Source organism: Ambystoma mexicanum, chromosome 6p, assembly GCF_040938575.1.
Source record: "Ambystoma mexicanum isolate Mex_15411 chromosome 6p, UKY_AmexF1_1, whole genome shotgun sequence".
NCBI lineage: Eukaryota > Metazoa > Chordata > Amphibia > Caudata > Ambystomatidae > Ambystoma > Ambystoma mexicanum.
In genome coordinates, this window is record NC_090935.1 from 1,154,191,472 (window position 1) to 1,154,216,364 (window position 24,893).

A 24,893-nucleotide genomic window follows, 5' to 3' on the forward strand; every position below is an offset into this window, starting at 1 on the left:
CACGCAGACGAATAGCATGCAACTGGGGTAAAGGACCACCATCAAACCTGAAGCAGTGGTTACAAGATGTCACGTATTGCCAGGATGTCGAGACAAACTATATAAGGACACTACCCCTTCATGCGCGGCCCCCGGACATCTGGGGCCTGTACATAGCATACCTGTTAGCAGCAGATGACGATACAAGCTCGCAGGCTTCGTCGCAAAACCGAAATGAACTGCCGGAAACTTCGATAGCTGCTGTGGTTACCTCACAATGAATGCAACCGAACTTTCAAGCAACATTGCAGGTCGGGCGAGGGGGCGGGGAGGGGGGGGGCCATGGTTCACACTGACCGGTGCATGGTCTTGTAATGTATAGAATTTTCTTTTTGTAGATGAAAACCAATAAGTTTTTTTTTTTTTTTTTTTAATTGTCTTTGTGACAGTTACCAACACCAAGAGTCGGAAATTTACCAGCAGGCATCCGCAAACAAGGAGTCTGGGGGCGCCATCTCATTCCCGTGGGAGGGCCTTTTCATGTACGCTTTACTGCCAATTCCTCTGTTGCTATGAGTGAGCACACATTCAGAAGTTGCCACTGCAAGCCATCAAACTGCCTCCACTTCCAGACCTGTTCTCCAGAGAAGGATGGTCAATCCTGCACCATGTCCAAGCCTCTCTGAGCCTCATGGCCTATCTCCTGTAGCCCTAGAATTTTGACACTACTCGCTGCCTTTGCTATGAAAGAAGATTCTAGGCAGGGGCACCTCTACGCTGGCTTGCTACAAGCACAAGTGGAGGCATTTTGCGGTGTGATTGTGAAGAATCAACTTCCAGGGCATCCGTGGTCTGGGGATGAATTTCTGTTTCTAAACCATCAATCAGCCCCACACCTCTAGTGCACCAGAAGGGATCTGAACAGATTGGAAACACAAGCAAATTATAAACATTGTGGTCCAATTCTGGTAACGTAGACGGAACGGCAGGCTTATCTCTGCAATGTCGTGCATTATTGGTTAGTTGCAACACAGGGAACATACAATTATTACCCAATGTTAAAAGGGACTGTCCAGCCAAGGTTGTATACAAATATCTGCTTTGTTATTCAACAGACCGTTCTAGCACACTACAAAATACGACCTACCCTGTAAAGGAATGCAGAGGACAGTTTTCATGAAGGAAAAGGGATGCACTCTGGATACTGACAGGATGGTAGGCAGTAAAGTAATCTCAATAGTTCAAGGATACTTAGTTTCAACACAAGGAGAGCAATGATTCATAGAATGTCACTAGTGTCCTTTGGAGAAGGCCCAGGGGGACCGAACCACAATGTACTTTGTGCGTGTAGAAATGTTGGTGCTTGACAGCATCGAGTCGGTTTCAGGGCGCTTTGCAGCTTCTGTATCACAGATCAAGATGGGAGACGGCTGCGGGTATCGGGTGGCAGGCAGTTTGGCAAGCGAGGCTGAACGGACGGCTGTGGGCTGGCCTACATGGCGGCTCGGGGTCAGGAATCGTCTCAGTGCTGGTTGGTGGGTCTGAAGCACTGGGCAACGCGTCTTAGACAATGTTAGCTACTCTGGCTTGATAAATCAGCAGTGCAGTCGGTTGCAGCTTAAGGGGCTCGACAGGCTTGAAAATATCCTTTAAGGCGGACGCGGGTTGATGCTGGTCGATGCACTCCTCATAGCTTCTTCACTGGGCTTGTGTCAACCTTTAAGACAGTCGGCTCAAAGCTGAGGAGTTTGTAGCAGGCAACAGCCTTGTCTTTGGTTTGGTTCAGAGACTCACTGGCACTTCCCACCTAGGAAGCTTGCTTGCAGAGCCTAGCAGGGCACACTGTGTGCTGACTGGGTTCTGGAGCTGCTGGAAGGGTCCTCTGCGTTCAGTATCTCCCTCTTTTCCATGGGAGATATTTAGGGGAGGGATCTTGCTTTCTTCTTTGGAAATCCTGTCCTTCCTTCACTGCCGGAAGCTGTAAGGCAGACTATCTTCAGCCAGGGTACAATGCTGAGTTCTTCTTGTAACTCCTTGTGAAGTGAGATCTGCCAAAAGAGGGGCTCAGCCCTCTTTTAAAGTCAAATGGGCCTGAGTGATTGGTGTAGGCTAAGCTGACCTTAATGAACCAATCCTGGGTCCCCACCAACAATCTTCTGTAATGCGTAAGTTCATAACCAGAGTGCTTTGCAACAGGAAAGTTAAAGGGGTGAAAACCTATACTACTAACTCCCACCCATCTTCCTGTCTGTTGTGGATCAAAGGGTCTCTCTGGATAATTGTGCTCTCTGTGGTTCCTGATTAAAGGCAGGGCTCCCTTGAAGTTGTGGCGAGAACAGACTTTGACTCCATCGAATCACATACTCCTACCATCATGGGTTCCCCGTGCATGGGTTGCCTACTGTAAACACATGTGCCAGACATGTCAGCTCAGTGTCATTGAGAGTAAGATGCAGGAGCTGCCTTCAGGTTGACGAAGATGCTTAGCAAAGGTGTTGGGGTTTCCTGTCTTTTGTTAGTCCTGCGATCAGGCCTCTCGTGGTAAATGTGGTACTGTCCAAACTGATGGGGCCTCCGTTTGAGCCTATGCATCGGACTTACTTGAAGATTCTGTCATGGAAAACCACCTTCCTGGTGGCAATCACCTCTGCCAGGCGGGTGGGGAGATACAGGCTCTCTCCTGTAAGGCTCCAAATGTATCATTCCATTCAGCTACGGTGGTTCTGGGAGCTTATTCTTCCATCATGCCATAGGTCCTGTTGACTCATCTAAATGAGCCTTTGGTTCCACCAGTTTTCTTTGGTAACCCTTCTTCACCTGCTAAAAGATCTTTGCATTCGCTGGCCCTTGCGCGTGCCTTGAAGTTCTATTTTTCACGCATGAAGAACTTTCCAAAGGCTTGTTAGCTTTTCATCAATTTTGGATCCGTGGGACCTGGGAAGGCCCTGTGTAAGGCTTCCATATCCAGGTGGCTCTCCGGCTGTATAACGCATTGCCTTTGTCTGGCCAACAGACCGCTCGCTACCAGGCCGGCCAAGAGCCTATTCCACCAAAACCATTGGAACCACTTTCTCTCTGGTGTTCCTCTTGCTCGACATCTGCAGGGCTGCTACGTGGAGGTCTACCCACTCCTTCAGAAGATTATACCCACTGCCTCACAAGATTCTTCTGTGTCGACAGGGATTCCAGGGAGGAGTCCCAGGTCGGCCAAGAAGTGCTGCGCAACCTGTTTGTTTGAGGAGATTCTGTTCATTGGGTAAGTGCTTCTGTGAGCCTTGTCACGTCCTGTGGTTGTGTATATGTACTGCTGAGCATGTGAATCCATGCAAGACCCCATGCTGGAGAAGGAGCCAGTTACTTACCTGTAACTCCTGTTCTTCAGCATGGGTCTGGCATGGATTCACATGCAAACCCTCCCTCCTTCCCCTCTCTGGCTCTTCTTGGTTCTTACTGCCACTTTATGTGCGTGACCAAATCTGAAGATAGCAACCAGGGGTGGAGCTTAGGGGGACAATTGTCATTGGCTGGGGCATTATGACCCAAAGTGACAGCAATAGGCTATAGAAGCTACTAGCAGTTTTTAGCTTTAAAGCTAAACTGCTTTAATATCACTGTGGATTCCCAGCCTGAAGATGGGGAATATTCATGAGCATGTGAATCCATGTAAGAACCGTGCTGGAGAACAGGAGTTACAGGTAAGTAACTTGTTCCTTCTCTCCCCAGGGCTAACCGGGCCAGGTGCACTTAATCAGAAATTCCAGCCCCCCATATTTCACATACCCTGCATACTTATCAAATGTTGTGGAGGGGGTCTCGGATTAAAGCGGAGGTTGTTCTTTTGGAGAAAGAAAATGACTGGCCTTTGTTATTTGTGCATGCTGGTGCTAGTTGTCTTCGCAGATGTGCAGTGCAATGCTTCATGAATGCAGGCCTTATTGGAACACTCTCCTTGTTTCTAGCGGAAGCTACCAGCTAAACACAATTAGTACCCTCGGCTTCCCCTGCGCCCATTACTCTAGTGTGGTCCGATAACGCATTTTGCAACCTCCCACTTCTCCGCCTGGGCTGTAATGTCGTAACAGGCCCGCTGCTCTCTCCCTCAGTGGATGATCCCCTGCCACAACAAACTGATGTCGCATTAACGTGCCCCTCTAAACCCTGTCTAATCTTTCAAGTGAGCCAGCCATGCTCAACGGCTAGTCATTAATCGAGTCAGCTCAGGAGCAGATTTCCCAGGGCTTAATTACCGCACAGTTTCAGAATAATGTTGCACGCAGACTATAAACACCTAAGTATTGGATAATCTAGTGTTTTTTTTTTTCATGTATTAGCAATGTCATACCGACGTATAGAAAAGCTCGGCAAGATATATGGCTGTCAATTTAAAACAAAAGGATCGTTATTGATATTTGCTCCCCTCTGCCCCCCCTTTCTACCTCCGATGAGCGCTTTAAAAGGTGGCAGGATGTTTGCTATTAATGTTCATAATAAGGAAAACTAATAATATAGATGAGGGGACATGTCTTCCCCCTTTTCTCTTCTGATGACACAGTCCAAATACAAACCAACAAAACTAAGTCTCCAGGGTTTCTACCAGCTGATGCTAGTTCCAGCTGGTAACACTTACCAAAGTTCTCTGGAAGCCTCGGTAGGCCTCTCTTCTGGCCGTGGGGTCCTGCAGTGTGTTCTCTGTTGGGATCAACCCTGTCTTTGGCTATAAGAATAGTCTATGGTATTATAGAGTAGGGTCTGTTAATGGTGTCACTCAGTCCATAGATAGTTGGCCTGGCCTTCCTGCACTTCTTTCCCAGGGCCTGACTTAAGGACCCAAAACCATCTTGTTTCCCTCTTCCCTGAAACAATGCTCACTCATTCCTGGTGGCATGTCTCTAATGCTTACAACCTGTGTAGGTTTCCTGTTGGCTGACCTCGCTCTCTTGCCACAAGCTTGCTCCTCTACCTACGGTCCACATTTAGCTTGGCGTTGTTCCACTGTCCCATCTTTCAATTGACCCATGTTTCTGGGAAGTGCCACTGACCTTGTATCAGCTACTTTCTCTTTATACCTTATAGCCTTGATTATCGCCTCCCCAAGAGCTGTACCTGCCACAAGGGTTTGCCTCTGGGAACTGTGTTATGGCCGTTTCCCTGTAGTTGTGGGTGATTGAACTCTGCTTCTTCCTTTCCCATTGCTGGCAAAGCCTTCAAAAGGCAGTTCTGCCATCTTGGATGTGGTCTGTGCACACATGCACATTGCGGCACAACCGCTGAGCTCAACGTCGGGTGGCTCCCCGACTCACTCTGCTTGTCCCTCACTGGACAGCGGTGAACTGTCTAAGCGTAATCTGCAACTGGCTTTGTGTTCCAGGCATGCTTGGTGAAGGTGTTTCTGCTGTAGCTTTGCTTCTCCAAGTTTTGATAATTTGAGAATTTGGGTCTTTTCCAAAAGGGCCCTGATACTCTGGGGCTCACACTGGCAACACGCCTTTCCTTGGGTCACTATGGTTGGTTGCAGCAATGTAATCATGCCTCACAGACCCAAACCTGTGCTTGGCGGGGCACCTGGGCATCCTTCCCATAATACCCATAGGCCCCAGAACAGCTAGCGGCTGGTGGAGTCTGACCCTTCGAGTCACCCCCACAGGCCCCCTTTATGCCCGGCATAGTCACTGCAAGCCTTCCAGGTTACAAGCAGTAAAATGAATTGAATGTCGAAAAATATTCAGTTTAATGTGCATTTAATAATCAACATTCCCACACAATCAAACGAGTACCCCCACATCAAGCTTTATCTCGGAACTTTGGCACAAGAAGTCACTAAATCATTCATGGTGTTGGTAAGAAAGGTATGCAGGGATGGGTGTTTTTTGTGTTAGTCATGGCAAAATAAATTTGTAAGACACTTAGCAAATTTCCTTTGAAAGTAAATTTGTAAGATTGATGTTCTGAGCTTATGTAACGGTCCAGAAAATAATGAAAATACTGTGTTAAAGACGTCTGTAAATAGGTTGGTCATGTGCAGTGTTGTCCTTTTTTTTGCTTTGATTTATTATTAACGGTTTCAATCTTTCCAATTCCACAGCAGGCCCCAGGCATGGAAGATCTGGTATGGGAGCAGTTCACTGTGACCTTGCACAAGGTGAGAGCCGCTGCATTCATTTTGCAAAGCAGTTTAATTGTAATATTCTTGGCACACAATGCAGAAATGCCGGGTACCCGTGGAAGTGTTAAAGGTTTGAGAATTGTTTTGCACGAATAAACGAGGTTTCATAATGCATTGAATTGAATCGAGATGCAGCAAATGCTCACTAAGCATTTTTAGGATCTCCACAGAGTCCTCACTGGGGACCCAATGATGGTGGGGCTGCTGCAGAAAGAGCCCATGAACTACATTTCCCTCTTCAAAAGGTACCCCGAGGCCATGTGTAAAGAGTAAGTGCCAGTGATTTTCCTGGGCTCAAATAAGTGGGAGTCTTTCAGACAGCATTCATTTTTATTTGGGGGCGTGGCCTACGATGCATAATTAAGAGCCTACGTATAAGGTTAGTTATTTGGAAGTGGGGGATTGGCCTAACCTGCGTCAACAATACTTTCTACTTCACCTATATTCGTAGATAGGACCCACTGTAACGAGAGGTTAACGCATTTGCAAAGGGACAAGGTATCAGTTTATAAAGCATACTTATTGGTGACCGATACATTTTCCACAGTAGGTAACAATACTCTGTCTGCCAAAGATGACAATGATGAAGCTGTACAGTGATCTCCTCCAAGTGCCCATTGCTTTAATCAAAACGTGCCTGCTCAAAATAAACCGTTTCCCCAAGATCACAAGGTTGAACTGTATTTAAAATGGAGGGCAACGCACAGATGATGATTAGGAAAATAACGAGCACATTTTTTCTGCATGGACTATGTGAATATTATATTTTCTAGTATAGTATTTTGTGCGTGGGTGGCTTCAGTGTAACATTGAACAACCAAAGGAAGTTTGGCATTCCAGTATCCCGCTGTTGAGTATTGCCAGACCTCTATTGAGCCTGGCTTAAGTCTGCAAATAAACCAATATAAGCCTCAAAACACGGCTGTGGGAAAAGCAAATACATTTTTGGGGGTTTTTGGAGAAAATCTCAAAAGTTCTGATTGCACTAGAAGTGTGAACACAACAAGTCCGATATTACAATTTCACAACTGATATATCAGGATTGCTGCTTCCCTTGCTATGCTTTGGGGCGGAGAGCACTGTGGATACACAGATGTTGAGCAAACATTTGCATGCCATCAGTGCTTTGCAAAATCCCATGCATATTAGGGACACATTTCTACTTCTGTCATTTTAATAGCAAGAAAGAGGACCGTATATCTAGCTCATCGTAATCCACATTCAGGCTTGTCCTCAATTGGCAACGTTCCAAAATGTGATCTAAACAGTTTTATTACACAATCTTCAGTCTTTGTTCACAGCTGACCGTTTAATTGGTCGAGAAATTTAATGGGCGTCGCTCTCATGACCTTGATTGGGTTTGAACCTCCGTAGCCCATGTTTCCCTAAAACCCAAGTTGGTTTCAGACTCGAGATCTGTAATGCCTACCACCTAAATAGTTCCAGTTGAAATGAGGGCCTAAAGACCGCAGCCTTATCCACCTTACTGCCTCCGGAACCCCATAGAAGGATCCTTGACTCAAAAAGGTGTTTCCCAGCATTCCCCATCAGTATTAAGGATTGTGTTTGTGCTGGTGATACACCCTGCTCCTTTCACTCTTTACCACATGCTCTTTTTTTCTGTACTTCCGACTCCTCCCTTCACTGGATCTTACAGATCTTGCGCTCTTTTTGAGCTTGACAGATCCCGACCTTGGTGTTTGGCAATTTTGTCCAGAAGGTCATGTTTTGGGTTCCAAAGAAGTTTACTTTGGGTTGCTCCAGGGAAAGGGAACCTCCACCCAGCCTGACGGAAAGGCAGGACCTGGTACCTGGAGCAAAGCCTAATTCATGGATCTCAAATTTTGTTTTGTGTATTGATGGAATAGAGTTTTTTCGCTTCTCCTAGTACAACTGTGAACATGCACTTGTGCATCAGAGGCTGTGGGAGAACACAGGAAGGCAGTGCATCTCCCTGATCAATGCCAAAAAGGAATCCCATTATATTTTTGAAAGATGAGTTTTGAATCCTCTACAGAAGTGAAACCAACTTGTGTTGCCGACAAATGTATAGGAATTGAGCATGATGCACCTACCGGCTTCCTGTCTGACACAAGCTTGGGATGACTGTGACTTAGTTTAAACATCTAATAACTGTGACCTTCACAAACTTGATCTATGTTGGAAGTTATTGTAGAATTTGCATAAGCATAGCCGCAATGCTACAGGCTTCACTGTTTGTAGGAATGATCATGCCAAAATAGTGGCTCTTTTTGCATCAGGCTGTGCACAGCCCCTTCTTATTGCTCCTTGCCCCTCGAGCAAGGGCTTGACAGTATCTCCTGGTTTCCCTCTTCTTTCCTATTTCTACTCTACTTTGGCCAATGGAAAGTTGGTAACCACTAAACCGTTCACTATGGTTTACCTTGGAGCTCTCTATGCTTGCGCATTTCTTCCTCGTCGAAGTGCTTGCTAGCAGTATATCTTTCTACTCCTCCCTATTCTTCCTAGTCTGTTTCCTCTACTTCTTTGGTTTTACAGAAGTGCATGGGATAAAAGGGTAGGAATGGAGAGAGTAGGGGTGAAGGAGAGGTGTAGGTGTTGGGTGAATACCGCGTTCTCCCACCATAGTCGTCACTAGTCCCATAGGGGGTTTCCCTCCCCATGAGATCCTCTCTCTGAGTACCAACCCCAGAGGGACTATCTGGTAGTGGCCTCACCTCACTGGCCTCATGGGAAGGGGCTCCCCCTATGGAAGCAGTAATGATACCCTGGGTTTTCGGGTCAGCCCTCAGACAATCTTTCGAATTTGCATATTCGACTCTAAGTGAAGTTCAAGATGACCACTGCTCAGATCCAGTTGGTCCCTTTTAGGGGAATAGCACTGCTCAGTGGAAGTCAAGGATGTTTAACGCACCATTCCCATTTCCTCTTAGCTCCATTAGTACCTTTTTAGTTTCCGGTATCGGAACAATGTCCTCCCATTTCTCATGATCATTGCACCCAGAATTATTACCACGGTAATGAACACAATGGCGAGGTTTCTTAGATTGAAGATAATTCACATATACCACTACCTGGAAAACTGGCTTATCCAGGCTACCTCCCCAGAGGAAGCTGCCTCAGCTCTCCAGACACTCCTGCCGACTCTACACCCGTTAGGTCTGTCGGCCAATGCAAAGAAATCTGATAACCACTCAATCTTTGTTTCATTGCTTATATCTGGAATGCCGCCTCCAGGGAAGTGATTTCTTACCCCAAGGAGCATCCATGCCTGTAAAATGTTGTCTCTTGGGTTCCAAATACACAACATGTTGCCTGTCTTCTCATTCAGAGGAAATGTTGTCTGGTTGTTCATGCTTGGGTAAGGAAATTGCTTCAACACCTTAAGGATTCCTGGGATATACTTAATCACGCCCAAGCAGTGTTAGGTGACTGCTCGAGGGTACAGCACATAATTTCAAAGGGTTCTTCCATCTCTCCAGATCTGACAGTGTCTATCTTTACAGAATCGTCAGAGTAAAGTTGGGCCATGACAGTGGGCAGACTCAGAGTGAACGATGTGTGCCCATTTGAAGATCATTCCTCCCATGTTGGAATTGAATGCGAGATTCCTGCCCCTTCTCGCTTTTCTTTCTCACGCCAGGAACTGTATAGTTCTGGTTTACATCGACAGTGGTTTAAATTTACAAGCAGTGGCTTTCCCCTTTGCTTCCTGAACTTCGAGCTGTTTCTCCAGCACACCATTTTGAGGAAGGCCATTGATGTTGCAGGAGCCCTAAACTCTGAGGCCGATTGAGTCATCTTGGTTATATCCCCAATTAATGTGAGATTGAATTGGAATGTCTTGCACATGATTTTTCTCAATATGGGGCTTCTGGGACCTAACAACATCTGTCATACACACAGGGACCGCCTTCAGTTTCCATGTACTTCCCTAGTATTCCAGGTGCACCCTAATATGTGCTCATGCTGCCATTATATATGAGAATTGCAACTATATTTGGCAATTTACAGCCTGCATGAGCCCATTTTGAGTTTCATTTGTTATGTATATCCAGCCATGTTGAGGTATGCTAGACAGATGCCAAAGTATATGATTATTCCCTCAGGACAAGGGGCAACAAAGAACTAGATTTTGTTAAGACGGCCCGGGAAACCCCATTTTATGCAGAGGATCAGGAGCCAGAAAAGCTTGGACTCACAGTAATAGACAAAGTGAAAGGCAAAATCCAGATTTATTAACATCCACATAAAGCAGGGACAGAATACAAGCATAAAAAGCTGTTGCTCTCCGCGTGCTCATCAAAAACAGTTTGTATACTAAGGCTGTGCCTTCAACAACGTCATAACATAATAGTTTGCAAAACCTACCGGTTAAAGGGATTGGTTTAGGGGATTGACTACATATACATTCTCTAGAGGTTAAACTTCAAATTAGGTAAGATCAATTTAGAGGTTGTCTCAGGAGGAGCCATCGCTTGTTAATAGTGAAAAGACATAATCTCTGCAGTACAATATTGGTTGACTTACCGTGTACTGGGCGGCCTAAGATTGAGGGTTTTGATTGGTTGTCTTCTACTGACCAACCTTGGGCAAATAAGAGGTTGTCAAGAAATGAGCCATATAGGAGTTGGTGGAAGAGAGGTCCATGGACTGATTGCCCTTCAATTAAAGAAAATACCATCCCTTCTTCGTAGGCCATGAGCCAAGGTGATTTCTTTGTATTTGACCTTGTGCAGTGCCTTGTGTTTGGGGATATGCCTGAGAATTGAGGTAGGTGACCTATCTGTGTTTGTTACTAATGAATAGACAGTGTATTTTAATTATGGGTCATGTGTGATGAGACAGAATTTGGAATTATTTCACCCTGAATTTATTGGGATTTTAGCTAATATTAGTGCAAGTGTTTGTTATGGTTCCTTTTTACCACCGAAGACACTCTTGGGTTATTCTTCAGTGTCTTTGGCTTATTATTGTCCTGCACCTGGCTTACAAAGACTGGTTGTTCTTTTAATTAATCTAAGACTATATGTCTTTTGTCTTGGGAATATTTATCTCATGCTTTCACTGCAATGTTCTCAGTAACCTTGGTTTGGGTTGCTAACTACCTTCGAACTCTGCACAGATCTGTATTTTGTTATTTCAGCATTTTGAGTCCTGTTGAGGCCTTTCATTAACTTAGAAGCGTGCTGCGGCTTCCCTTTTGGAAAAGATGGATGCCCATTACTCTTGCGCTTATATGTTAGTGAGCTTTATTCGCTTATCGTTAATGTTGCATTGATATGATATGATATGGTATTTGTAACGCGCCTATACACAAGTGTTTCAAGGCACGACGAGGCAGGGAGGGAGGGAAACAAGGGGAAGACAGACAAACAATCCTACTAGGCCAGGTGTCATTCAGATCGCGCAAGTGCAGAGGTAAGGGGAAAAGGAGGAAGTGCAGGGGGAGGAGGTGGGGGGGGAAGTGCAGTACAAGGTAAGTAGCGTCAAAAATAATAAATAATAAATAAAAAGGGCCAGCTGGTGGCAAGTGCGAGGTAAGTGCAGAGCAAGTGCTGGGAAGGGGGCTGTAGGGATACAGTGACAGTCCCACAGTGCAGGGGGAGCCAGGGAGGCAGTGCAAGTGGAGAGTGGCTGGGCCCTGGACCGAGGTTGCTGAGAGTGGCCCAGATGCAGGTTTAGTGCTGAATTCAGTGGGGAGTTAAGCAGGATTAGCAGGGGAGAGGGAGAGAGAAGGCAGAAGCGAAGAGGAAGGTTTTGAGGTGCTTCCGGAACCGGAGATGGTTCTCCTCAAGTTTCAGGGAGGCAGGAAGGCTGTTCCAGAGGGAGGCCCCTGCTGCGGAGAGAGATCTACCCCCAGCTCGTTGCTTCGAGAAGCGGCTGACCATGAGGGAGTTGGAGACGGATGAGCGAAGGGCTCGTGAAGGAAGATATTTAGGAAGAGAGAGTTGAAGGTATTTAGGTCCCAGGCCCCAGAAGGCCTTGTGGACAATGCAGAGGGTTTTGAACTTAATCCTCGCAGCCACTGGGAGCCAGTGAAGAGATTTCAGTCCTGGAGAGATACAGTCCCTGGGCTTGAGGCCAAGGACAAGTCTCGCAGTTCTGTTCTGAATAAGTTGCAGAGGGCGGAGAGTGGAGGCAGGCAGATTAAGATAGAGGCTGTTACAGTATTCAGCTTATACATTGCTTATGTTGGTATTCTTCATGTCTTATGGATGCCATGATAGCATTCTTCATGTATAAATGCATATTTACCTAGTGTTTGCGTTCTTCATGTTGAGTGCACGTTTGCGTTGTCTACTGCATGCCCATCTGTTTCATTGTCAGTTAGTTTATTCTTGTCATCTTTAGCTTGGATCGTGTCCATCTCCTGTTGTACCTGTTTGGGATACGGGCAGTACAGTTGCCTTAGTGAGTAACGTTTCTCACCTGTGATATTGAGCCGGGAGAGGAGCAGTAGCTATAGAGGCCTTATGCATCTGTCCCTCTACAATTTCCCAGAATCTACTCTACCTCGCTCATTGGAGAATGTACCCTACCGCTGGCACCCTTCCCCAGTGGACACGCACTACTGTTAATTACTGTAACCCAATCCAAATGTCTCAAAAGCAGATCTGTTCCCAAATTCACTTGTGCCGGAAGCAGGCACCATTGGACTATATTTCCCAGAGTTTATTATGCCTTTCAGGCCAGGAGCCCTCACAAGCCTACATATACAGAATACACTCCAACTTACTCCAAGTGCATGCAAAAAAGTTTGCCCCAGAGAGCAGGCAATCATTACCTGGAAACAGGAACCGTACCTAGGGAGTTTCAAACCTGAATACATGAAACCACTTCTCAACATCGCAGCCAACTACCAGCCAAAACAACCCTTTCCTAGCCAACCCACTTACATGGACAAATACTGATACATGTGTAAACCAACCATATACTGGAATAGGCACAAGTCTACCTCAGGCTCCAACATTGCTTCTGCCCTGATGCAAATATTATTATTATTATTATTGTATTTATTGAGTGCAGACCTAGCTTTGAGAAGCAACAGTGCTTTACAGAGGTATACAACAGTACAAGCAGGGGTAGGATACAGAGGGGCACAGAGGAGGGGAACAGGTGTGGCGGGTGGGAGAGGTGCGGGCAGCGTCCAGAGAGGTGTCTTGAGGAGTGACATGATGGCCTAGGTGTTGAGGATTCCTTGACGGGGTGGGCCTGGAGTTCTTTTCTGAATTCTAGGAGCGTGGTGGTGAGTCTTGTGCTTATGGGGAGGAGGTTCCAAAGTCTTGGGGCATAGGCAGAGAAGGCTTGTTTTGGGGTCCTTTCCTTTTTGCAGCAGCAGATTTCAAGTCTGCACTCCTAGCTTCTGGTGGTGCACTGTCCGCCGGAGATGCTGAGTTTCGCTGTGAGGTAGCTGGGTGACTTGAGGACGACTGCCTTATAGATGAGGCAGCAAGTCTTGAAGGTGATATGTGCGTGCAGTGGGAGCCAGTGAAGGTTGATGAGGGCTGAGGTGATGTGGTTGTATCTGCGTAAACCCTTGATGAGCGGTGCAGCTGCATATAGGACACTTCTGAGGGGCACAAAGGATGACGGAGGGCCTTTGAGGAATGCATTGCCCCCATCCCGGTGGGATAGGACCAGTGCTTGTACGGTGGATCTAAAGCTGTCTGCAGGGAGGAAGGGCTTGACGTTCTGCAGGGGGAGAGCTGATAACAAGCTTTGCTATGTGTGTCTTGAGGTATTTGTTGATGTGGAACTCGAGGGACTTGGCACAGGAAGAGAGCTTGGGTGTAAACCCCTCAGAGTCCATGGTTGATTGCCAGGTCTGTATGTCTGGGTGGTCAGTGTTGTTGGTGAGGAGTAGGAATTTAGTCTTGGAGGGGTTGAGCTTCAAGTATGCAGTGGACATCCAAGACTAGATCAGCGAGAGGCAGGTTTTGAGCCTATGCATGTCTTTGTTGGAGTCAAAGACCTTTCAACAGCACTTGACACAGTCAATCATGCAGGACTCCTCAAAAGGATAAAAGAAACCGGAATAAGCAACACCTCACTAACACTAAGAAAACTCTCCATATATTCTCTCTCTTTCTCTCCTCTCTTTCTCTCTCTCTCGCACTCGCACTTGCTCTCACTCACACACTCTCACTCATTCTCACTCACTCTCACACTGTAACTACAGCAAAACTACACACCACCAATGAACCCCTATGCCCTGTTCCCACCAGGGCTCCCATATAGAATCAAGTGCCTGCAGTGTCTGCATGCCTATCAACCCATACCACCTAGAAGCAAACCCACACAGGAGGGGGGAGGGGTTAGGCCAGGAGGGGGAAAGAGGGAGGGGTGAGGAGTGAGTTCACAATTGCAAGGAGTTGGGAGCTATTTCACTCCTAGTTATAGCCTATTAGAGGCTGGTTGGCTTGACACCAACAGTTACCAGGAGTTATATTTGGCTTCCCATGCCAACTCGTACTATTCAAACATACCCATGTGTCATTAACTGTGTTTTTGGGAATGTGTATAAATGATCATTAGTACACATCTAGAAGACCTCTGAGCGCCAGCCCACTTGGATAGTAAATGACTTGACTTCAATACGGCGACCAATTACACAAAACTCTGCCCTACCTTAAAAGGGAGGCACCACTAGGATGTAATAAAGAACCACACAAACACTTAACAGAGGACAAAAAGTGTGATGCAAGTTGCAATTTAGGGAATTGAATCATGAAGGATTGTTAAGCCCTGTCTTGTTGAGGACCGAACGGTCAAAATGCGTGTCAACATAAGGGCAACCAAAAGAACCAATAATTATAATTTTTAAAGAAACCTAAAGTATTGAAGTTAAGCCATTTACTATCCACGTGGGCTGGCACTCAAAGGGAGAACCATGTTCTGATTAGTTTGAAACAAATAAGGTATGGGGATACCTTAGCTCACCCTGTGATGCAACAGACCAATAACCGTAAGACTATTGAATGGTGAGCGCAGAGTGACGTTAGAAATCCTGTAACTTAATTCAACACATCTAGAAGACATTTCAAGCTCACAGCGTTGTGGGTGAATGCCCTTGGAGAACCGAAGTCCGGGATGTGAGATATGAAGGAGGATTCTAGAATGCGTGCGTACATTTTTAGCCAGCACGAAGGTAGTTAGGCGTGGCTAAGTCCCTTATAGTGACCCATGGAGAGCTGGATAGCGGATGGGTATTGTGATAGACTTTCAGGAGAGTAAGCGAGACAAGAAGACTGGTTGTATACCGCTTGACCGAATTTTTCATTGGATTCGCCTGCATTCTAATGGCAGGGTGATGTGTTGTGAAGTAGAGTTGTGGTTATTGCAGATGAGTGCGGGTTGGTGGCCGTGCCCCGCGAGGGATACAGCGATGCTCCATTGTGAAGGAGTGCCATATGTACCACTGAATCTAGGTGGAAATCTAGTTATGTTATTTGGCATTTATATAGTGCTCTATATATCATTGGTATGATCTCAAAGCGCTGGTAGGTTGAACGCCCTCCGGGACCGCAGTCCAGGTCAGTAGAGGGAGAAAGTGTCATAGGGTGTGTGGGTGCACCAGTTATGTGTGCAGCTGATGTAATTGCCTGATGGTAGCTGCATCTTAGCGTTCGGTGTCGTGGTGAAGATGTCAGTTGAATGTGTGCAGTCTGGTGGGTGGACACGCAGACTGGGTTCTTGCTGCGTTAGGCCTGTAGGACGGTTATGTAAGCATCTGGGCCGGTTTGTGATGGGATATAGGTGCGTTTTGAGTGATGAGGTGTTCATGGGGTAGTGTTCGTATGTGAACAGCTAGGCCGAATTTATCGAGGGGTATAGCTGTACTCTAATTGTGTGATGGTGTAGAGTAGAGAGTAAGCATAGTGATATGATAGTTCATCAACAAAGCACCTATGCACAGTGCGCTTCGTAAGTGCTAAGTGACAAGGGGGCAACAGGGGAGAAAGCAAAGATGCTCCTGCAGGCCAAGCGCAGCATAAATGTGAAGACTAGCTGCAGTATTTGGTCTGGAGAACCCAAACCGTGCATGTGCTAAGGCACGGACAGGAGTGCATGCTTGGGAATGGTGCATGGGACCGGAGGGCTGGGTACATAGTGACATCACGGGGGGGGGGTCAGGTAGGGCAAACAGTAGGAATGAAGGGGAAAGAAGTATAGCGAAGTATAGAGAGACATCACGGGACCAGAGGGGCTACGGGTATACAGTGACATTAGGGGACCAGAGGCGCAGGGCACACAGCGACTACGTGGGACTCTAGGTGGGGGGGAGGGAGTGCATACACTGCGGGATCATAGGGGACCGGGTGGGACACTAGAGGGGCATGGCTATACTGTGATGTTTTAGGGGACCAGGTGGGAGGAGGGGGCTGGGCATACAGTGGTGTCATATTGGACCAGCGGAATGGCGCAGTAACGTGATATTCTGGGCAACAGGGAAACATGGGGACGTAAGCAGTTGTGGGTATGCACGCCCTCGGGGCCCTCAGTCCAGGTCAGTAGAGAGTAAGTGTTGTAGGGCGCGTGGGTGCACCAGTTATGTGTGCAGCTGATGCAATTGCCTGATGGTAGCTCAATCCTAGCATTATGAGTGGTGGTGAAGCTATCAGTTGAATGTGTGCAGACATCCAGACTGTGTTCTGCTGCGTTAGGCCTGTAGGACGCTTGTGTGCAGCTAGGCCGGTTTGTCATGGGATATAGCTGTGTTTTATTAGAGTGATGAGGGGGTAGTGTTTGTATGTGAGCAGATAAGCCGAATTTATCGAGGGGTATAGCTGTACACTAGTTGAGTGATACGATATAAGTGTATAGTAGAGAGTAAGCGTAGTGATATGATATGATGATTCAGCCTTAAAGCTCCTGAGACCAGGCAGATTAACAGGAGGGCAGGGGTGCACAGGTACACAGGAGGCACAAAGGGGCACACAGTGACAGAGGGCTACAGGACGGGGGGGAGAGGGATATATAGCGACATCCTGGGCAACAAGAAGGCAGGGTACACAGTGAAACACGGGCACAGTGGGCGAACAGCGACATCCCAGGGATTAGAGGGTAGGGCAATACAGAGGGATGCATAGCAACATCACGGGAACAGGAGGGCAGGGTATACAGCGACACACAAGGCACAAAGGGGCACACAGTGACAGAGGGCTGGGCTTACAGCAACAGGGCAGGGCCGGCAGAGGGATACATGGCAACATCATGGGGAACAAAAAGACAGGGTACACCGTGACACACGGGCACAGTGGGGCATACAGCAACACCATGGGGGCTAGAGAGGAGGGCAATATAGAGGGATACATAGCTACATCACAGGAACAGGAGGGCAGGTGTACATAGCGACACACGGGGAAAAAAGCGACATCACAGGGACGCTTTACGGGCTGGGGCATTCACATCGGCATCATGGGAATTGGAGGAGTTATGACCCAAAGGAGATGATTATTCTGTGTTCAGGGATACGGTTGTCTATAGCCAAATCAATGGGCGTATTCATTGATGACATGGTTGGGAGTCCCATTGTGTATTTAGTCGTTGGGTTGTCGGAAGTTCAGTCACGTCTTTAAGGTTGAGGTCGGTGTTATAGAAAGAGCCAACTTTTTAGTACTTTGCGGAATGTGATAGTCTTGGGTGTGTCGAATGTGTGGTGGAAGCGAGTTCCACAGAGTCGGGCCAAGGCTGAGAAAGCTGATCCTCCGATCCTGACAGAGTTAGTGGTTGGGATCACTAAAAGGAGGGCAGTGCTTGATTTTAGGGTGCAGGGTGGGAGGTAAGGTTTTAACTTATCTTGTAGGTATAATGGGCCGGTCTTGTGCACTGCACAGGGTCTTGAAAGTGGCCCTTCGTCTGACTGGGAGCCACTAGAGGGTGCTGAGAGCTGGAGAGGTGTGGTCTCTTGGACCCAGGGCAAGGAGCAGTTTACCAGCAGTGTTTTGCGCTCTTTGGAGTTTATTAAGGTGGTATGCCGGGACTCCTACGTATAGGGAGTTAGCGTAGTCCAGTCTCGACATTACAATAGACATAACAGCAGCAAGTCTTTTCGGGTAGGAGAGGTAGGGAAAGATGTGTCTGAGAACTTTGAGATGGTAGTGACAACATTTAGACACATTGGCCTAACCCTCTCCCGACAGATCAACAGAGTCCATAGTGCAGCCTAGGTTTTTAACTGTGATGGGGGTGGGGGGTGGGGGTGGGTGTTGGCCCAGGGAAGAGGGCCAAGGGATTGGACGAGGTAGAAGCGCAGTGTTACCGCACACCATGAATTCGGTTTTAGTGGGGTTTAAGAGGAGGTGGTCTATTGTCATCCATTGGTCAACATCTAGGAGACAGGCTTCGGGGTCGGGCTGGGGGTTGGAGTCTGAGATGTGTATTTTAAGTATGATTTGGGTATTGTCAGCGTAGTTGTAGCACAAGATATTGTGCAAGTGGATGATCCCAGGAAGGGTGGACATAATTGAAATTGAGGTTGAATAGGAGAGCAGATAGACATGCGCTTTGCGGTACTCCTGTATTAACCAAGCGAGCAGCTGAGGCAAAAGGGGAGAGGGGGTTGCTTGTTACCTGTTGCTGAGGAAGGAGGCGATCCACTTGAGAGCGGTGCCACGGATTCCAGGGAGTGGAGACGGCCAGTGGCGTCGATGGGGGGGATACCTGGGGGGGCCAGCCCCCCCTGTGAAACCCTGTTCCATCCCTTGTGCCCCCCCCCTTCCTAAGACGAGCAGTGACCATGTTCTCCCCCTACTTTTGTCTTTGGCCCCCTCTGTACCCCTCCTAAATTTGATTCCTGGCGACACCACTGGACACGGTCAAGGAAGATTGAGTGGTTAATCGTGTCAAAGGCTGCAGAGAGTTCAAGGAGAATTAGTCCAACGCATCCTTCAGAGTCTGCAGTGACCTTAAGATAGCCCCAGATTGAGGTCAGAGTGGTTTCGGTTCCATGTCGTGGTCTGAAGCCTGATTGTGTGGTTTCGAGGAGGTTGTTGAATTCAACAAAGACGTTTAGATATGAGTATGCTGTTCGGTCAATGAGTTTAGCAAGGAATCTGGTGTTCGAGATGGGTCTGTAGTTTTTGGGGTGAAGGGGGTCGAGGGATGGTTTTTTAAGAGGCTTGACATGTGCAATATTTAAGGCATCCGGGCAGATGCCAGAACTGAGGGAGTCATTTAGTATGGTTCTTGTGTGTTCTCCTACGCAGATGGACAAGAATATTTCTTTTAGGACTGGGATAGGTGTCAAGGTGGGAGCCAGACGGTTTGCTAGCAGATAGTAGGTCAAGAAACCTGTCTCTGGAGATGGGTCTGAAGGAGTCGAAGGTGGGTAAATTGGGGGTTGGGGCAGAGGGGATTGTTGGATTGGTCAGTTGATGGCGGGGGGAGAGGAGGGACAAGAGGGTGGTCGTCCTGTTAAGAGCAGTGGTGTAGAAGTGTAGGGAGAGGGAGTAGCAGAGCGATTGCGATGGGGCAGATTGGGTAGAGGTGCAAGTGGTTTTGACGAATTCAGATATGATTCTATGGAGTTCTTTGCTGCGGTTTCCACAGTTGAGAATCTGATTGTTGCAATGGGCTTTTTTGCCTTTCCAGATTTCAGCTTTGTAGTTGCGATGGTGCAAGGCGAAAGTGGATCTGCTGAGATCGGTTTTTGATGCTCGCCATTTGCATTGCAGAGATTTATTTTGTTTTTTGGCGTTCCTCAGTTCGAGTGTGAACCATTTGGGGAATGGTCCATTGCGTGAGGAAGCGGGGTGCGAGGGGGTGAGAGTAATTAGTGATTCATTGAGCCAAGAGTCAAAGGAGTGGATGGTTAAGGATCTGTCTGTGGGGGGGGGGATTGTAGGGGATCTAAGAAGTAGGGCTTTGGCAAGGTCAGGAAGGATCTTTACTTTGTTCCAGCATTTAAGGTCATGGGGGGGGATGTAGGGCGAGGGGCAGGGGAGAGGATATGCAGATTGTATTTTAGGGAATGACTGGACTCCTTTCCGTGCGGGTAGGTATTATTTTGACTTTTCATGTGACTCTTCTGGTGCCTTCACCTCAGGGGTGAAAGAATGTACAGTAGGTGGTCTAGGTCTGTCAGGATGCAGAAGAGCTAGGTCTTGAGAACCATCCGGAAGGCGAGGTGATACTCTATGCAGCAGATGCTTTATGGAATAGAGTTCCAGATGGTGGGAGCTTGGACGGAGAATGAGCATCCCCCTATTCTAATTGATTTTGCAGCTGGGGTGATGAGGAGGAGAGCTGTGCCTGATCTCAGGTTTCTGGTGGGCGTGTAGGGTGTGACTTTGTGTTGTAGATTTTCTGGTCCTGTGTTGTGCAGTGCTCGGTGGGTGATGCACATTGCCTTGAAGGTGAATCGTCACCCTATCAGCAGCCAGTGAAGGACACAGAGAGCGGGTGTAACTTGTTCTTTAGGGCCTAGGGCAAGAAGGAGTCTTGCTGCAGTGTTTTGAACCCATTTGAGTTTCTTGAGTTGTCATGTAAGGGCCCCCAGGTATAGCGTGTTAGCATAGTCTAAGCATGAGAGAATGAGAGCCACAATCGCAGCGACTGTGTTGGAAGGTCCAGTAGGGGATGATGTGTCGGAGAATGTGTAGGTATAGGTAGTAGGATTTTGTCATTGAGTTGATGTGGTGTGATAGTGTCTGGTCTGTCCATAGTGCATCAAAGGTCTTTTCCTGTGTTGGCAGTAGAGGGGGGTGGACCCAGGGAGAGTGGCCAAGGGGTGGTTTGAGGCAAGAGGGCAGTCTTCCAACAGAGCATGACTTCAGATTTTTCGGGATTGAGAACGAGGTGGTTGGCAGTCATCCAGTGGTCAATTTCTGATAAGCAAGTTGCGAGGTCGGGGGAGGTGGAGGAAGGCTCCTTTGGGATCTTGAAGATGAATTGGTTGTCATCTGCATAGTTGTAGCAAGACAGGCCCTGTGAGCGAATGAGAGTGGGGAGGGTACTTGGGTAGGGGTTAAAGAGCAGAGGGGAAGAAGAGACGTTCTGTGGTACTCCGTGAGAAACAGGGTGGGGGTCGAGGAGACGGGGTGGGGGGGGTCAGGTGTATTATTTAGGATCTGTTGGAGAGGAAGGAGTAAATCCACTTCAGAGAGAGCTGCGTCCCTGATGCCGAAAGAGTGGAGTCTGTCCATGAGGGTGAGGTGGTCAATGGTGTAGAAGGCTGCCGAGAGGTTATGAAGGATTAGTCCACACAACCTTCCGAGTCTGCGATTCATTTGAGATCATCCCAGATGGAGACTAGGCATGATTCAGTTCCTCGTAGGGGTCTGAAACTGGATTGGGCGGGGTCCAGGAGATTATTTTCTGTGAAAATGCATAGCTGAATGTAGGCTGTTCAGTCGATTAGTTTAGCTATGAAGTGGTTGTTTGAGAAGTCTGTAGTTGCTCGGTAAGAGGGTCAAGGGTGGGTTTCTTGAGCAGGGGTCTGATATACGACTTCTTAAGGACTGCTGGGAAAGTGCCTGAGGTGAGGGATTAGTTAATGATGGATCTAGCGATGTTGCCTGCACAGTGTTGGGAAAGATTTCATTTATGTGCAATTTTCCCTCCATTTATGGGCCCCTCAGACTTGTTGCTTTTGTTTGGCTTTCCTATCCTGACTTTTACCAGTGGAGCCCAGCCTTCAGCTGAAATTCCCTGGGAGTTTGCTTACTTGTTATGGGGAAACTGACACGTCCTTCAGACTGTCAGTACTGGGAAACTGTTTCCCTTAGCCTTTTACTATGTTGCCATTTCTTTGTAACTTTTTAACAGTGGACAGTGTACCTTTCAGTACCGTGCACTGGGATCCCTTTTTGTTTTATGGCCTTAGACACCTTTGAAGGATTTTTGGGTGATTGTACGAGTGTGCCTGGGCCGAACTGGTGGCAGCAGTTACTTTTTATAATGTTTTACTTCTTTTCACTGAATCACACCGCGTTTACCATGTTTGGTTCAAGACTGTGGCCAGGTCCGAAAATGGCTGAGCCACAAAATCTGTTGTTCTGTCCCATGGCCATTTTATCCCTTGCCTTCATCCAGGTCGAGTAACCCGGGTTTTCCTCATTTGTGCATGCAGCCTCCCGCAAAAAACGATCTCTTATGCATGTTTCTGCCTGTCCTGTGTGTGTGCCCAGGAAGTGGGTTGGGACTGTCTGGTCCCAATCCACACTGCTGGTGCCAGGTTGTCTGGAGTGCCTGAATGACTGAGACCACCGTGGACCGTGATTGGTCCATGACTGGGATGCCTGCAAGAGAGCAGATATTCGACTGGAAGTCCTCGATTTTGGCGCAGAGCTAATCTTGGATAAGAGAAGGGGCCCTGCATCCATTCCAGGTCTATCACCTGAGTTCTCACCAGACTACAGGAGGAGCCAAGCCTCCTGCACAAAGAAACTGACTCTTTAAACCGCTAGAGACGCTTTGGAAGGCTTTGGCACCCTTTGCCCTCTGCTGTCCCATCGGACCCATGCTTTCTTCTTCGATCATGAAGGCCTGCAAAGGTGCTTCGCCCCTTTGGAGTAGTGGGAACAACTACTCTCGCTGTCCCCTGCTTACCCACCGAATGAGTCCCTTCGGAAGTGTTCCTGGGCCTTCCAGTGAACTGGCCAGCTCTACCACAGGGTATCCCGCAGAATAGCTGCCATCTCGAGTGCAAACCCGAGACTTGGGATATCGCTTGCTTGTGGTCCCAGGCATTCTCCCGCCAAGTTTCGCAGGCTTAGCTCCTCTGGGTCCCGATTTAGGAGAGTGCGTAACGCTGCCCGCATCTGTGATTCCCACGCGACTACCTGGTGGTGACGGTCGCTGTAGATCCCTCGCTGTTCTGCTCTCCTGTGCCCTGAATTTTCTTCATACCTCCTTCGTAAGCTGAGAAAAGGCAACTGTCCCATCACGGACGACTGTTCTTACACCGCAGCCAATGAGAGCCGGGTCAATGCGAAACTGCAGGACTCGAACCTACTGGCAAAGTTTTTAGTCCGGACTGTGCCAAGTGTCGGTGAGTACTTGCATCACTTACCGGTGGCCCCCTGGCACAACCAATCACTTTTACGCACAAGTATCCCTTAAAATGTATTCAGACTTGGCTGAGCTAGCCTGCGCTCCCTAGCTATTCTTGCCATTTGAACACTGCTTTGCCGCCAAGGGAAGGGTCTACTGGAATAGTGGGAACCAATTCTTGATTGCCTCAAGCCCCGTCCCGATTTCCTCCCAAGAAGACCTGCTTTTTGCTTCAACTGCGCGATCGTGCGTTTTTATGCAGAACTGTACTGTTGAGCACAAGCCTCCACTCTACTTAGGGTTGAACTCGAAAGTTAGGGAATGAACTCTGAAGAATTGCTTATTGCTCTGTGTTAATCCAACCCTCTTTTTACAGGTTGTGGCTAGATTTTACCACTGTAGTGCACTAGGAAATGTAATGTGTGTATATATTGTATAGTATAAGGATTTTGTGCGATAACTGTTTTCGCATTTGTTAAAGTTACTTGTGTCATAAATGTATAGATATATTTCATATACACTTGTCTAAGAGTAATGTGTGGTTCGTTGCTGTGTGTGCTCATTGTGGGCTTCCGATCACTCTCACCCCTCCTGAGACTTAGTCTTAACTGCCTGCCAAGCTAACTAGATTGGTCTGGCTTGTCCAGAAGGTTCCCCTGTTTCACTACACCGTGGTTGGTCTCCTAAACCTCTGCCCACCAGGTCAGAGTTTAGAAATCCGTCTTAACACACAGGTTGAGTATAGGATTTATTTTAGAACGGACAGTTCTATTTTTCATCTTTTTTGAGAGTTACATTGGCGGAATGCTGCTGGTGTTCCAGAGGTAGCTCCTGCTTTTACTGTCTGAAGCTGAACACCAAGGAGCTACTTTCAGCTCTGGCTAGTCAAATCCTTATTTTGATCCCTGCACCCACTTCTAGAACAGAGCCTTTTTTCACTAACCTAACCGCTTCACAAACACTCCTTACACTACATAAGCTATCCCCATTCACATTGCACACATGGACAAACAAACCGAAGTACCCTTGCACTCACAAACCAATACCTCACATTCTCAATAATGGCCTCCTTGCTCTCATCTGCTTCCTCCTTTTCCTCGAACAACCCACCCTTCTATCCTTCCTGATCTCTGGCCATTGGTCAACTCTCCCTCACCAATCCGCCTCCGCGTTCCACGCCTGAGAGGTGTTGGAGCACAAAATGTATAAGACCCCTGCCAAACCCTGCCCCCTATCTTTGCATGGGCATTCAAGGGCATCTGTGTCTGCCCTCCCCACAGCAAATCCCCCTTAGGAGTTTTGAGTTCCCTAGCATTGTCTCTGGTGGTATCATGGTTCTCCCAGTGTACCTGTGTGGGATTTCACTGTAGTCTGTGAGCTGAACATCAAGCGGCTTCTCGTCTGTGTCCGGGTTGCTTCTGCTTCTCGACTCCCTTCCGGTGTACTATCCACTGCTGTTGCTTTACTGTTGACATAATCATGGGGAATGTTGTCCTCTGTTACATGGGTCTCGGTCCATCTGTCTTTTTCGTGGGGCAAGGATGGATTGGCTTTAATTTGCCAACTTGCTTGATGAAGTTTCCTGTGATGGATGGAGAAATTCTGGGAAGCATCTCAGAGGTATGGTATGAGAGGATGGTGTACTCCTGCAAAACATACAGGCACAACGAAAACTGGTAGGAACGTGAACCCTCTTTGCTGCCATTACCCACTTTAAGTCCAGTGCAGCCCTATGAGCCATCCATTCTCTTCTAGCTGCGTCTAAGGAGGG

General features: G+C 47.6%; 1 protein-coding gene across 7 annotated transcripts in view; it reads left to right on the top strand.

The window, feature by feature from the left end:
- Positions 1-24,893, top strand: part of LOC138510254 (tight junction protein ZO-2-like) — a 1,104,514-nt gene that overhangs the window by 524,540 nt on the left and 555,081 nt on the right. For all 7 annotated transcript variants that reach the window (XM_069625778.1, XM_069625777.1, XM_069625773.1 and 4 more), the window contains one exon: positions 6,062-6,118. In XM_069625778.1, coding sequence (XP_069481879.1) covers positions 6,074-6,118 — 45 coding nt within the window. In that variant the 5' untranslated portion in view covers positions 6,062-6,073. The remainder of the gene's footprint in view (positions 1-6,061; positions 6,119-24,893) is intronic.